The sequence below is a fragment of the Pleurodeles waltl genome, chromosome 6, assembly GCF_031143425.1.
Source record: "Pleurodeles waltl isolate 20211129_DDA chromosome 6, aPleWal1.hap1.20221129, whole genome shotgun sequence".
Lineage (NCBI taxonomy): Eukaryota > Metazoa > Chordata > Amphibia > Caudata > Salamandridae > Pleurodeles > Pleurodeles waltl.
This window is the reverse complement of record NC_090445.1, coordinates 107,353,851-107,369,243: the sequence shown is the minus strand read 5'-3', so window position 1 is coordinate 107,369,243 and position 15,393 is coordinate 107,353,851. Positions and strand designations below refer to the sequence as shown.

Here is a 15,393-nt window from a genome sequence, read left to right as displayed (position 1 = left end):
TCTTCAGGGCCAATGCCAATCAAGTTCTTACTGCACTAAGCCAGTGTTCTATTAAACAATGCTTGTTCTTTCCTTTAGCTTATCAGTGATCCTGATAGTAGATCCCTGTTGAGTCTAGCATTTTGGTTAAAACGCTTTCAACTTGTCACTGCCATTCTCATTTCCCTCATTAGGCATATCAGTTAATTTGAGCTGCTGCGGATTCTCCCAGGTTGAATCTGTATGCACCTAACTCCTTTGCAGAGGTTCTTTTTCTTTTGAACTGTCCTGGACCCTTTGTCTCCTATGTCCTCCTTGTCAGCTACACCAAGTGTCACATGCAGGCTCTACGGTGGAATCTGAAGTTCCATTTGGCTCAGCATCAAATAAATGTCACAGATGTCATCCAGATCTCATAGGAAATGGGTTACGATCTGCAATGGTGGCTACTCAAATTAATTTGGTCCAGATACAGGCCTCTGTCCCTTACTTCTATATTTGCCTGCCCAGAGATAACTCTAGTGACAAACATGTGGCTGCCATCCATTAAGGAGAGGCTAGTGCAGTGCCTCACAGACATCACCGCCATGTGGTATTGCAACAAACAGAGCATAATGGGGTCCTGTGCCAAGTAGCTCTGTGCCTCTAGGCTCGGTTGGAGCACCAGGGCATTTCACTGATTGCAAAGCATGTCAGGGTCCCTGAATGCCAGAGCAGATGAGCTGAGCAGGCAACGCCTGGAAGAACATGAGTGAGGTGTACATCCCAAGGTGGCACATGGCATCTTCCAACAGTGGGGAGAACCCTGGCTTGTTGCCACCATTGAGAATGCACAATATAATTTGCTTTGCACAGTGGATCTAGTTAGGAGATGCATTCCATCTGGAAGGGAATACAAGACTCCTGTACGCCATCCCGTCCTTGCCTCTCCTGTCCTGAATTCTGAAAACAATCAAGAACGACTGGGCCCAAGAAACCCTAGTGGCTCCATATTGGGATGTGAAAGTGTGGTACCAGGATCTTCTGGGCATGAGCATCTGTCACAGCAAAGGAACAAGATGCTTCACCCAAATCTATGCACATGCATGGAGACTGAGTGGCAACAGCTGTGTTTGATTATATACCTGAACCGGTGGATGTTGTATTAGCTGGAATGCCTATAAGTTTGCAAACCTACCAACTTGCATATTTTAAGGATTTTTACCACCTCTTCTCTAATCTTTTCACATAATGAGAAAGGTTGGAAATTTACTCCTTACAATGGCAGAAGTAGAAGTTCTTTCAGGATTGGGAAAAAAGTGACTGGAGGGAAAGTGAACTTGTAAACGCTCAATAGATTTTCACATGAGCAAATCTACACATGCCTATTTGTTGGTGCTAAAATACAGTTCACAAATATTTTCTAGGTGTCCGATTTCCTGGTCTACTTCTGTAATTTCTAGTGAATTTATGAAAGCCACTAATTCAAAGACATATACCATGGGTGCACGTTTGTGACTTTCTTCAAGAATAGGGTCCCTAATTAAGTCTGGCGTTAACAAAGACATTTTTTTTCATTAAACTTCTATTTTTCTACCTATCATCTGGCTTTACTGTGAGTGATCACATTCGCTCTTCCACAAGGAACATATAGGCACACAAAGTACTTTTGTTCAGTGCCAGGAACTACTGTGGAAATCAGTGTCGTAACAAAATTGGAGGGGGCCCCCCTGCAAAGAACATGGAGGACTCTCCCTCCAGACTCACTAAGGGCAGGTGCTGTGCTGAGGGGGCCCTTCGTGGAAGGCTGCAGGCCTTTGTTATGCCACTGGTGGCAATGTGTGCTTTTTCAGATCAAAAACATTTTTTTTTGCCAGTGTTCGTTACAATGGTGGTGGCCTGGCAGCTCCCACAACAATAACGTGTTACAAAAAGCATGTCAAAACAAGAAACGCATTAAGCAAACAAAAAGACTCACAAAAAAATGTTGGATTGGTTGGCTTTGCCAGTGCTTGTTTATTTTCATGCTTCCCATAATCTTGTTGAAAATGGTTTCACTGATTCTTCTATTAGGAATATTTTTTGGAAATACTAGCATGCATCAACACATTTAACTAAGTGACGCTTCAAAGTAATAGCACCTAAAATTTCCTACTTTCATTTTGCATTGCTTACAAGCTTTTAAAAACATTTGCGTCTAATTAGAGAGCATTCTGTGAGCTTTATACTTAGCCTCATATTGTTAAACTTTTCAAACATGTGTGTACACTGTTTTTTTATTGGAATTACTACTGGTAGTCCAGTGTGACCTTAAAACGTTTTTTATGATGCTCACCCTAATAATGAAGGCTTTTCATTAATGAACCATAAATACAAGTTTGTACAGCCTTAATAAATGGACATACATGTTACCTCAACTGCAGACAGTTCCCTTCTCTATAAACAGGCAGCCAAAGGGTTTGTGCTGTAGGGGGTTGGGCCTACTTTTCTCAAAGACAAAATAAACATGAAAACTTGTCGCCCTTGACCCCAAACAATATGTCCTGGGTGTCAGGTGATAAGAATTCCACATCCCTGTAGCCACCAGGCATCCTTTTACGAAATCCATTTGTTAGGTGAGAGGACAAATTTATGGCCTGGTATTGTGCTCAGAAGACTGATCTCTTACAACCAAAGATTTTGGACATCCTTTTTGTTTGTTTCATATTTAACCTAACAAGGCCTTGCAATGGGCACTACTAAAAGTAATTTGTCTACTCTTTTGGCCTTTCTACATCTACTGGACAAACCATCAATGTTATGATCCACATTTGTGATGAAATGTATTTAAAAGTTTGACACACATGTTTCTTCCCAAGGTGTTGGTGATGTCAACAGCTTGGGACCTTAACTTGGTCTTGAGGTCTCTCATGTGTACTCCATTAGAGCTAATGCACAGTTGTTTGCATTGTCCCTTTAAAGACTGTCTTCCTCATTGTGATTGCATCACCTTATTGAGTGAGTGAATGCAGGCACTTTCCATGGAGCCGCCATACACAACCTTTTTACTGAACAAATTGATGGTGAAAACTTGCTAAAATTTGTACCCCCTTTAACTTTGGGCAATCCATCACTCTGCCAGCATTCTCTACTCCTCTTCACCCCTCAACAACAGGAGGAGAGGTTCAATAGGTTGGACCCCAAAAACACTTCAAGATTTTACATTGCTCGTACCAAGGAATACGGTGTGGACAGTTAGCTTCTTCAGGGGTCCCTGTCGAGTTGGATAGACCTCTGCATCAAGATCTGCAATTCACTGGTCATTAAGCAGCTTTGGGAAGGTCTGACAGCCCATTCTATCAGGGCTAAGCCTGCGACTACTGCATTAGCTTGTGGAGTGCCTGTCTGTTACATCTGCCAGGCTGCCAAGTGAGCATCATTGCATACGCTCACACAGCACTACTGCCTTCACATCTAGGTCCAGTGGGAGGGGTACAGGACTTTGTGGTCTGAGCCCACTCCACAGATCCTCTACCTGGGGGAGGTACTACTTTGTTATCTATGCTACGGTTAGAAATATCCATCAGAAGAATAAGTTAAATACTTTCAGTAATGGTCTTTCCAGGAGGTACTCCTTGCCTTTTTACCACCCTGTTGTGTAAAGTGGTCCCAATTTAGTGCTCAACACACTAGTACCAGATTTGCAAGGCCCTAGTGCCTCCTTGTGCCACACTAGTGTAATTAGTGGCTCAAGGAGAATATTTTTGCTGCATCATTTTTACAAAGTGGCGCTACTTTGCGACCCCTTGCTCCACATTATACCTGCATCAGCCATAATGTATGCAAGGGGGGCATCCCGGTGCTAGCAGGCCCGCAAAAATGCTGCAGTGAAATCTACAAGATTTCACTGCACCATTTTTGGTGTCATTTTTAATGCCTGCTCAAAGCATGTGTTAAAGTGGCGTACCCATTTTTATCAATGGGCCTCCTTACGCTTTGCTGCACTAGCGCCAACATTTTTTACGATAGTGCAACAAAGCGCCACAATAGCATGAAAAATGTTGACACTATTGGCCTAACGTACACCAAGGTGACGTATAGTAAATATGGCGCACCCATGATGTCAGGTGGAGCAGGGGCGATGCAAGAAAACTGGCGCATCGGCACTGATGCGGAAGTTTCTTGTAAATATGCCCTTCTGTGTCTAAGGGTCCAGAAGGAGAAAAAAGAAATTGGACGTCAGCGCACAGAGATGGCAATTACATGCAGCTCTGCTACATCATTTCCATGGCATTACGAAGCCAACATGGAGCCATACGGAACCTGCTAATGGTGCTCGGGAGAACTGCTGAAGAAAAGTTTCCCAATCCAGTCTGGGCCCTGGGGAGTATTATAAGGTATGGAGTGTGGGGGTGGATAGAGTATCCACCAGAAAAATTACTACCGAAGGTAAGTAACTTGTTATTTAGAGATCAACTGCAGTTCAACACTATCATCTCTCCTCTGTAGGCTTTTACTTTCAGTGATGAGTAGGCCTAGAGACCATGCAGTAAGACAGCGTAGTGGATAGTACCCTGTTCCTACTGTGGCCAGTTTCTGCTGTAAAAGGGGCAGGGAGTTAGAGTATGGAAAAGCGGCAATCCTGTATCGGGCAGCGACTGGGAAGCATTGGGAAAATGTAGGACAAGAGGATTTAAGGGATAAAAATTAAAGCTTTGATTACATACTTCTGAGCCTTTATTCAGAGTGTGTACTATTTCCTATGGACCAGTGGTGTGGTGGTGGGAAGAAATGGAGTTGTGAGTTTTGGTAGAATTTAGCAAAATGTTGTTGTTGGTGAATGCTGGTGTGAACAGGGATGTAGCCAAAATGAGTGGCGGTATGGCAGAGGAGGACAACGTGGTGGTAAGCATCACAGTAGTGATTAGTAGTGTGGTCAACATGAGCTGTGGGAGATGTGGTGGAACTAAGCAGTGACTGGAGTTAAATTGGGCAGAGGAGGGAGATGTGGTGTACATGTGCTCTGTAGATGTGAGATGGACATGAGCGGAGTAGAGGTTGGAGATGTGGTGGATGTGAGCAGTGTGGAGCTGGGAAGGAAGTACGGTGGAAATGAAAAGTGGGCTTGAGTTGAACCTTGTGTTGATAGGAGGTGTGGTGAATGTGAGCTGTGCAGAGACGTGGGAAGAGGAGTGGAAATAAGCAGTGGGATACACAGGAGAAACATAGTCAAAGTGAATGTTTTGTAGGCATCAACCAGGAGCCACAAAGGAGTGACCTATGCATATGCACTGGATACAGACATCAAGAAGAAAGAATGTATTTTGTCCACCAACAAATGACAGAAAAGTAGCTCATGGTCATGCACTGGATATAGGCAGCCCTTGTAAGAGATGCAACAAATATGCACAGGGGCACAAGGCAGTACACAGGCATTCATGGAAGAAACACAGCCAAAGTGAATGTTTTTTTTTTGTCAAACCAGAAGTGAGAGGGGCAATCTGTAGGCATTCACTGGTTAGGACTTCATCATCACAATTTGGTGTGCAGTCTAGAATCTAGACAGTTGAGACAAACAAATGCAGCAGGTCACAAATCAAGTGGGCTATGGCTTAGAGCCTAGCTCATGCGAGGAACGTTCACCCTTTTGCCAGCAAAAGCAAGCAGTCTCTTATTCACTTATGATTGAAAAGAGGCAGCCTGTGGCATGAAGTAGTCACAGGCAGCCAGGGTAAATTCTCCATTGAGATGACCCAGGAATAAATTAGCAAAACACGACAGCATGCACTGGTTACAGACAGTTAGGGAAAGGCTCTCTAGGGTCTGTGACAGAGTCCCTCCCTCTGGAGCTGTACAGGAGAAGTGCATGGCATATACTAGTTACTACAGTAAAGATACATGCTCTATAGGTTCACCCAGGCACAACAGAGGAGCAACCTGCTACCATATGCTGTTTATATGAAACTATGGGCAATACCCTGGGGCCAATCTGGTGGCAACAAAATAGTTATCTGGTTCACACGACCATTAATAGTATTGGAAGCAGGACAATGTTGTTGAAGGACAATAATGAGTACGTTTGGTAAACTGAGGTTAACAAGTTATTTAGAAGAAGGTAGGTGTTAGTGGGATGTCGTCAATAAAGGATTCTGACCCAAAGTCCTAGGTGGACAGAGACGACGCTGTTGATTTTCAGTGGTCATCTCTCTGCTCTTCATCTCGATGCATGGGTAGGTTGTCCAGGGGAGACGTTAAGTGGGGAGGAGGAAGTGAACACTCAGCGGAGTGTGGGATGAAACAAAGGACCATGTTATCACTTGCCATCCAGTACTGTGCTACTATTGGCCAAGGAGAGCGGCTCATGGTCGTGCACTGGGTATTTGCAGCCTTGTAAGGGTGCTTTACACGCTCTAAGCCAACATCTGTGTATTGTTGAGCAAAGTTGAAACTATCACTCCGTCTCTGTAGAAGATGTGGACCAGAATTCTCAATTGGCCCCATGTCAACCATGAATTTTACATTAATCAATAGGAGAGAGAGGGAAAATATTGGTTCAATTCACCTCCGATATTAATCCAAATAATAAAAAAAGTGAACCTTCAATCAAAAAAAATTAAAAAATGGGGGTAGCAGAGAAATTACAGAGGACTTAAATAGAGACCCTCATCCATGTGTTCTACCTCAAAAAGTGGTATGTTTGTTCACCGCCACAGTGATTTTGTGGTTAGCATCATCACAGGGTCTGAGTCCACCTCAGTGTCCTCTTCTCAAGGTGTAAAAAGCCTTACTCCTAGAGGCATATAGGCCCATATTTATACTTGTTTAGCGCCACATTTGTGCCGCTTTTTGATGCAAAAAACGGTGCAAATTTACAAAATACAAATGTATTTTGTAAGTTTACGCCGCTTTTGTGTCAAAGAATGACGTAAATGCGGCACTAAAAAAGTATAAATATGGGCTATAGTATCCAATCGGACCATCATCTCATCTGGGTGAGTTTTAAAAATATCTCCTGTCCCATAAAAAAGAATGTTATTAAATGAAAAAAATATATATTATAATTGAATTAATTAATTTTAGCCAGTCCTAGCTTTTTGACCCACAGCAAGCAGATTCTGGGCTTATAATATACACTTTCTCACTAAATAGCCTATGAGCCCCAGTAAACAAATGCTGTTAGAAAAAAAGAACGGGAGTAACAGAAGGAGATGTTGATGACATGGGCAAGTTAAGGGCTTTCATGGCTGCTCCCTCTTCATCTTTAATTCCCAATCGTCTTGTCTTGCAGCCCACATATAGATCTGTGCAGCAGGTGCGGGTACATTTATCCTCAGAGATCCTTTAAGTTATAGCAGTAGCAAAGGCGAGATTTCACGTCTCTAATAACAATTATATTGGGAGGCCAGTTCTTTTTATGAGAACTTTAACTTTCAAAGATTCTCAGAGTAACTTGATTGAGCATCCAAGGTCTAACACAAGCATGGCATTCACACTAGAGATGAAGGGGCAGTCAGGGTTATTACTTGGAACTCAATAAGTATCTATAATAAATTGCAGAACATAAATGTATTTAATGGCTAGAGGTGGCATGAGCTATTTAACACTAGCAATTTGAAAGTTGTAGTCGGTGTAACTTTTTAGACAGTGACCTTTCAGAATTTGGGGGCTGGTTCAAATACTGTTCTGCAGCTTGGTTCTGCAGAACACCTCTCCTAGTAGAAGATATGTAAATATTGCTATCCAGACTGATGAAATATTTGAACACACTGTATTCCATGGAGTCCCCCTGAGGAACACACAACAAATCCACCCAATCTTAAGGGGTTATAGTGAGAAATATGCCTAAATCCAACTCAAACTGTATCACGGTTAATTAAAAGTTAATCGAAGTATAGAAAAGTGTATTTATCTTGATGTTTACTAGTCGTAACTGGGTTAGCAGCGTTACCTCTACAAATATCTCTAAATTTACTGGTTGCATTAAAAACATTCTGGTTCTAGGACCCGTTTGGAATCTGAGACTGCTCAGATTTTGTAGTCCATATCCTTTAGAAAGTGATACGTCAGCAGTCACAGTGCTGTCAGGATGATTAAATATTTCAAAACTGAAGTTGGAGTTGCCCTGGGGGACTCACCATAAATAGTCCCCTCAATTTCTTGACTCTTTATGTAGTTATTTTTATAAATATACGCCAAGTCCAACTCATAATCTATCCGTGTTAATTAAATGTTGATCAAATTACAGAAAGGTTTATAAATCTTGATGTTACCAGTAGTGGCTGTATTTTCATTGTGCTCTTGGGTACCAGGAATACCTGCACTAATATCTCAGAATTTACTGATTGTGGTCAAGAATTTTTTCTTTTGGTGGCCCACTAGCATATGAAAGTAACCAAAAGTTTGGTAGCTCACAAACTTTATAAGGTGGTATTGCAGCAGTCGTTAGAAACATGAAAAATCCAATGCTGGATGTCACAAGTCGACCAGGGCTGTCTCCCAGTATGAGAAGTGTCTCCCTGGATCTTTGGAAGGATGTATTGTTAGACAAGTGCATGACTGGCAACAGCAGAGTTCCTCTTAATGTGGGGGGGCTTATTACACTTCCAGTTTGTAATGTGACCCTATGTGGACAAAGGCACACATTCTCAGATCATGTTGCGATCCACTGCATGATCTCGGGATCAAGGGGCTAACCAAATGCTAGACCACGAGACAGCATGGTAGCTTCAGGAGACCCCCAAGTGTGACTCGGGGCACTTCTTTGCCCATGATGGAAAAAGTGAAAGGCCTTCTCTGACCTTACATAGAGTTCAAAGTATCCAGTGTTGGTGTGGGGAGAGCATGGTCACCAGGCTGAGTCATTGCTGCTAAGGCTAACTCACCTGTACTTGAAAGTAGGTTCAGGGCACAAGTCGGGGGTACACACGGGTGGATGCCGTTCACCCACTATTTTTCACAAGCTGGGCCCTACTGTAAAATGCTGAACGTGTCTCTGTGTAATTTTCAGACACCTGAACACATTCAGCAGCACCTGCACGTTGTCTGCTTTCGATCCGAGCAACAACGTCCAGGCAGCTTTCATAATTCAAGCTCCAGCTGGGCCTATAACAAAGGCCAAAATTAAGGGACCTTCAGGCCTCCTGTTTGTTGGAGTATCCTGCCTTGCACCTATCTGGAGCCTAACATCTAGGTGTAAATGCAGTGGAGGGGAAACAAGCAGCTTGTTAGCACAAGTACTTAAGAGAGGCACACTTTGACTTTCTGCAGTCCCTGTATATGAGTGATATGCAAGCACTTCTGTAAGAATGTCAGATGTGTTGGTCTATCCTGGTGTTTGTACAAAATAACAACTTAAATATTGCTATTTTTTATTTCTGTTATAGGTCTACTCATCAAAATGTAGGATGCCAGAGTGATTTAAATCAAAAACACTTGTTACATTGACATTCAGTCATGCAAGTGACAAGTTTGTACATCAATGTTCAGGATATGCTACATAAGATAGTGAGGGGTACAACGTGATATCGTCCTTCATAGCTCACTGCACTATATTAGAAGGAATATAATTTATGAACTGCAAGTAACAAAGGATCTCTGTATTAAAAGCAGTAACCCACTTACCTATCTACAAATAATACAAATCTGTCTTCTGCATGTCACACGATGTGCTCTGCAGGAGACACATTAACCATCTATGATACTTAGGGTTAAAAGGGGCTCTAGACAAAACGCAGATCTTTCCAGCAAATGTGTTAACACCAAAGGTACCTTACCATTATCATTATTCTCTCAGATGTACCAGGAACCCAAGGATCTCTGCAGCAGGTGCCTTAACCCCATATGATATTTTAAAATTCTGACTTTGCAACCAATTCATTCAGCAAAACAGATTTACTGTCCCGTTTCTCATTGTTGCCAATTTCTTTGTGGCAGAGTTCTTAACTATTGTATAAATTGAGGCCCAGATTTTGCAGTAGGGTTGAGTCATTTTTCTGGTGTAACCCTTACGCAAAAAACTATTTTGGTATTTAAAGTGCCGCACAAATCCTGTCTGAGTTGATTTGTTTAAAAAAACAAAAACACGAACGCAAGGCAGCAGATTGCCCTGCGTTGCTTTTCCCTTGCATTAGGTAGGTGTTACATGCGAGGAGCGTTTGTATGGATACTCATAATGCGCTCAAATGTGTTCGTGATAGTCCTGCCAAACATTTGTGTAGGATCTTTAGATCTAATGTCATTTCTTGTAGAGTCATGGGCTGTGATGCCTCTTCCTGTGATGTAACTTCCTGTAATGCCATGTGCGATGTCACGAGCCGTGCTGTGATGTCACTTGCGTACTATCTAACTTGGTAGTTCCCCCACTTCTTTCTTTAGGACTTGTGTCGTGGGTTCTCTGCCGTCCCACGAGGGGGGCATGGGATACTTTTCGGCACTTTTGGGCAATTTATCTATTGTCGATGGGAAATTAGAGTGCAGACTACAGTATGAAGGTGGGCGGTAAATGTGACATTTATGCTTCTAACTAGGGAGGATGGTCGAGGTCTTGTGACTGACTATCCACTGGGGGCCATATCCTCGTACTTGTGAATTACACGGTGTGGGACCTCAGACAGGGGAGGGCTGATGGTGGAGCATGGGCTGGAGGGCTTCTAGAATGGGGGTGTCGGGGTAGGAGGTAGAGAAGCTGGAGGGGTGTTTAAGAAAGCTGCCGTGACATGTGCCTCCGAACTGGAGTTTCTGCAGAAGAGGCGCTTTGCAGACGTTCCAGGGAGTCCAGTGCAGAGTATTGAAACTCAAGTTCTCAGCTCAGCCACTTTCCATTTCGGCAGCGTGTGTGATCTTGGGCAGGGCGCACTGTCCCCCGTGCCTCAGTTCCCTCGTGTCAAAATATAGGAGTATTTAGAAGCAGGCTAAATACTATTATTGACCTACGTGAAAAGCCGTGTCTTGAAATTCTTCTGGTGTCTTGTTTAAATGCCAAAATCGTTTTCTTCACCCGTTGTGTGTCTTACCGCTGCCCACGAGAGCTGCGTCGTATAGGAAAACGTGAGCTGTCTGACTAGAAAAGAACAGACGAAGAGAAAACCAGGAGCTTTGAGTAGTCAGACCAGTTAAAAAAACATAAAGGAGCGTGGCCGCAAAAAAGCAAACCACAGAAAATCGTGAACCGTGGAATAAAAATATACTTTGACCAACCAGGAGTTATGTCACCGGAGAATCAAACAGTGTAAAGAAAATGTGTAAAAAGCGTCATACAAAGACAAGACAGAATATTGTGAACAGAAAATGAACAGACTGAAGGGAATTACAAAGGGGGAAAGCTGGTTTGTCCGCAGGGATGAACGGTGCTGGTACCAGGCCTTGGAGACGGGTTGGGGGTGCCGCGGGATGATGGTTACGCTGCACAGGGGGTTAGAGAAGTGCACCCCTCAAACAAAGGAAGAACTTGGGCTGGAGGAAAATAGGTATTTCCGTCACCAGCAAGTGAGGCACTGGGTAATGGGCCCTCGGATTAAGGAGAAAGCGATTGACACACCGAGAATTTACTCCCCGAGGGTGACACCCCAAAACATGGCATCTCCTCCATATCACTGGACTAGAAGTGGGGAAGACGCCCCCAGCCGTACCAGGCGCGTGTGAGAAGGAACTGGGGCACAGCTAGACAACAGTCAGTGGAAAGGCAAAGTGAGGAGAGCAAACGAGTCTGCGACCCAGGGGTGGTAGTCTCAGTGCTTATTTTGTAAATAAAATGGTGCCGGTGCCCAAAGCCCTCCTCTTAAACACGCGACTGCTGTAATTAAATGTGCCAACACTGAATACTGAGGCAGCGTAATCCTGAAGCCATCTCGGGCCTCTTCAATCCATTTGTAGCCACTCCCTGCCCATTCAGCGCACTCTTGCAGCTTTCTACTTTCTCCGTGATGCTTTTTCGTCTTTCTCTTCCTCCGCATTTCCTGTACGTGTCTTTTGCTCACAGTAAATGTCTGAGGGAAAAGAATAAGCGCCAGTCCTAAAAAATAAGTGCCGGTGCTCAGCACCGAAACAGCGAACACAAATTAAGCACTGGGTAGTCTGGAGAGACACTGCTAAACATGAAGGGCGAGTACCCATGGGGTTACCAGCCACGCAAATCACCAGGCCCCGGGTGGGGGGAGGGGAAGGACCACTGGAAACGTAATTAAAAATAATGAAACATAAAAGAAATAGATGAATTGTGTGATCTAAAAAAATGGGCAGACTAAGAGGACAGCAGGAGTCATATCCAGAAAATACAGAGTCTAAAAAGAAATGGGGAACCGTATAATCTAGATACTGGCAAGGATAAAACCAGGAGCTGTGATCAAAAATGAGCAGCGTAGAGAAAATTGGGATCTGTATATTCTAAAATGGAGAAAACGGAACTACGTGACTACCAGAAAATGAGCACACTAAGAAAATCCGGGACATGGCGGTGAGAAGACTAGAAGAAAACTTGGCGCTATGCGAGTCAAAGAGGAATGACCAAAGTGAATAATTGACAGAGCAGACTAAAATGAAGGTAGCAACATGGCCCGTCGAGGATGAAAGTCTGGCAGCGCTGCGCAGGAGCACTCACTCACCTGTACTGGGCGCTAGTCCCGCCAAGGACCCCCGCAGCAGGTACATCGAGATCAGCATCACTCCGTACATCCTGGAAGGGACAGATGGATGGACCCAGAGGTAGGATGCAGGTCTGCGAACCGACTCTCTTCTGGCTGGCCGGTTCCGTCAGTCACTTGCGAATCAGGTCCCAGTACTGTTTACACCTTCGAGCCCAGGTCCGGTACTGCCCTTTTCAGCAAAGTGCGGTGCCGAGGAGCAGGGCCCCAGTACCTTCAACCAATGGTGAGCAGACCTTCAGTACCGTGCTTTCCAGTACCATTGACGAGCCGAGATCTCGTTCTGGACGCTGCAGAAGAATCAGTCGCAGGTGAGCAGAGATAACAGTACCGTGCGCCCCAGTACCGTATGCAGCAGTACCATCAATCACCTGGCGAGCAGGGCTGCCGTGCCGTACTCTCCAGTACCATGAATCACTAGCTAGGTAGGCTCTGGTACTGCGCTGCTCTCTGACTGTAGTCAAGACCCAGACTTATGATCTCGGTCCAGTACTGCCAGACCCCTTCCTGCACCGCCGGTTACCGGTGAGCGCAGTCCACCACCATCCCGCAGAGGGTTCCCCGTTTACGCGACAGTCAGGTGCTCTCCAGTACTGACCGCTTTGGTGGGTACCAGTTACAGCGAGTCCGGCCCCACACTACCCGCCGCTCCTGTACCTTTTTCTAGTACTGGAGAGCGTTGTGCTGCCTGGATCCTGTACTGTCAGGAAAGATGCGTCTCGGACCGGTACTGGTGCGGAGATCCTCGGCCCGGTACCGTCCAGCCAGGCGCGCTGCTCTGCAACAGCTCGTCCTCCTCCGAGATGGATGAAGCCCGCACAGCGCAGCTCCGCCTCTTTATTGGGGAGCACCCTTGGCGCTACAGCCCCCGAGGGCGCAGTGAGGCGGGGTCAGGCTGGCACACGTGGGTCTCGAGGGCTCCCGTGCCCTCCTCCAGGCGGGCACTGCTCCTGCTCCCACTCATCCAAGTCCCCTTTCCAACTGTCCCGGGGAACTAAGGATGGTGGTGAGGGGAGGTGGTCGATGGAGCGCCACTACCCCCTGGTGGCCGTCAGCAGCACTGCGAGCCTATTCAACAGAAAACCTGCGTTTCATCCTATTTCCAATCGAGCAAAAAATCTTTAATTCATGGGCAAGTTATTCATTGCACAGCTTCCACTATATTGAGATTATTTCGCATTTGGTCAGGACAATTCTGAATATCATCTTTCCGTGGTCAATGTCTTTATTAGTATTGCCTCTTTGCTTACAGTTACAGACCCCAAAAACACCGACACTGAAAGCTGCATACAAAAAAAAAGTTATTACGGCCTGCTGTATTGTGTACATGCCTCTGAATATTTCTATTGAAGCCTTTAGGAGCAATAGCGCATGAGCACGGATGATACAAAGCTCTAAGCCTGCTGGTCTCGCCACAACTGATAGTGTTTGCACGCTGGCGCTGACGAAGCCTACTGCACTGCCTTTCTGTTCACCTCTGGTAGAGGGGTAGCAGGAAAGAAAATCTGGGCCAAATACTTAATGTCAGTGTTATAAAATCAATATGTCACCCAGGTGAAGGAGAGGATGTAGCGCAGCGGTCAGAGCGACTGCCTAGGGAGCTAGAGAGGGCGTCCGCGCAACGTCCAGTGATTCTGGGCAAATCGCTTGATCTCCCCTTGCCCATTGACAGCGCCTTCATACCCTCACGGTGATAAGCTGTGCTGTATAAATCTACCTTTAATTTCAAGTTATTTAATTTCAAGTTGTAGCAAACAGCACTAATAATTTACCAAGAGAAAGTTGTGCACAGATGCTCTGCTTCACATAAGTCGCCTCTCCGAGGTACTTAATGAAGGACTGGGCTTTTAAGAAGCACCATCAGACCATGCAATAAAAGCAGGTGGTGAAAAGAGAAGATGCACTTATGACATAGCGCACAGGGCATTGCTTATCTCCTTTATTGGGGCCATAAATCTTCTCAGGTTGCTCTGCTAACTTCATTAGAGCTTTGTTGAAATGCCAGGCAAAAATGCTTGCAAGATTTTTCATTCTGTTAACATACACTGTCCTTGTCTAGCTTGCCTGTGCTCTGTGGTTTGAAATGTGTACCTACATGGTCTCTTGATTTTAAAGAGGCTGCCATAAAAAATGCTGCAATTTGCGAACAGTCTTATCCCAGTGTAAGCAACTTATTGTGGCACTACTGTGCAATTCTTATTTCTTAATTCTTATTCTTACGTACCCTCCCGCCAACTCCGTTCTGCCAACCTCTCCCTCGCCATCGTTCCCCGAATTCAACGCAAGACCTCCGGCGGCAGATCCTTCTCCTACCTCGCCGCCAAGACCTGGAACTCACTCCCGACCTCCCTGTGTTATACCCAGGACCTCCTCACCTTCAGGAGACTCCTAAAGACATGGCTCTTCGACCGATAGCAGCTGCCCCCTCAGCGCCTTGAAACCCTAACGGGTACATAGCGCGCTTTATAAATTTAATGATTGATGATTGATTGATTGATTATACCAATATATATTTGAATTATTTTTTTTGTCTGCTATCCTATTGACATTTAAAATTTGTACTGTTGGAGAGCTTTACAGTGAACATAAAACCTCCATTTAAGCATGAGCACTGTAGCTACCTCATTTAGGAGCTTGAAAACACACAAATATTTAGATGCTCAGCCGTGTTGAATCAAGACACCATTTGCATGGCATATTGCAGCATGGCACATACTCAGATGTCTTTACAGTTACAACAGAAGTCATTGATCGACTTCTCTGAAATCTTTTTTTGTTTTCCTTTTGAATTTTTGTCCCCTGGTAGCTGAAATCACCA

General features: G+C 44.7%; 1 protein-coding gene across 3 annotated transcripts in view; it reads right to left on the bottom strand.

The window, feature by feature from the left end:
* PLXDC1 (plexin domain containing 1) overlaps window positions 1-13,561 on the bottom strand; it is a 358,840-nt gene extending 345,279 nt beyond the window's left edge. For all 3 annotated transcript variants that reach the window (XM_069237474.1, XM_069237470.1, XM_069237471.1), the window contains exon 1: window positions 12,537-13,561. In XM_069237474.1, coding sequence (XP_069093575.1) covers window positions 12,537-12,606 — 70 coding nt within the window. In that variant the 5' untranslated portion in view covers window positions 12,607-13,561. The remainder of the gene's footprint in view (window positions 1-12,536) is intronic.
* Window positions 13,562-15,393: the final 1,832 nt, after the last annotated feature.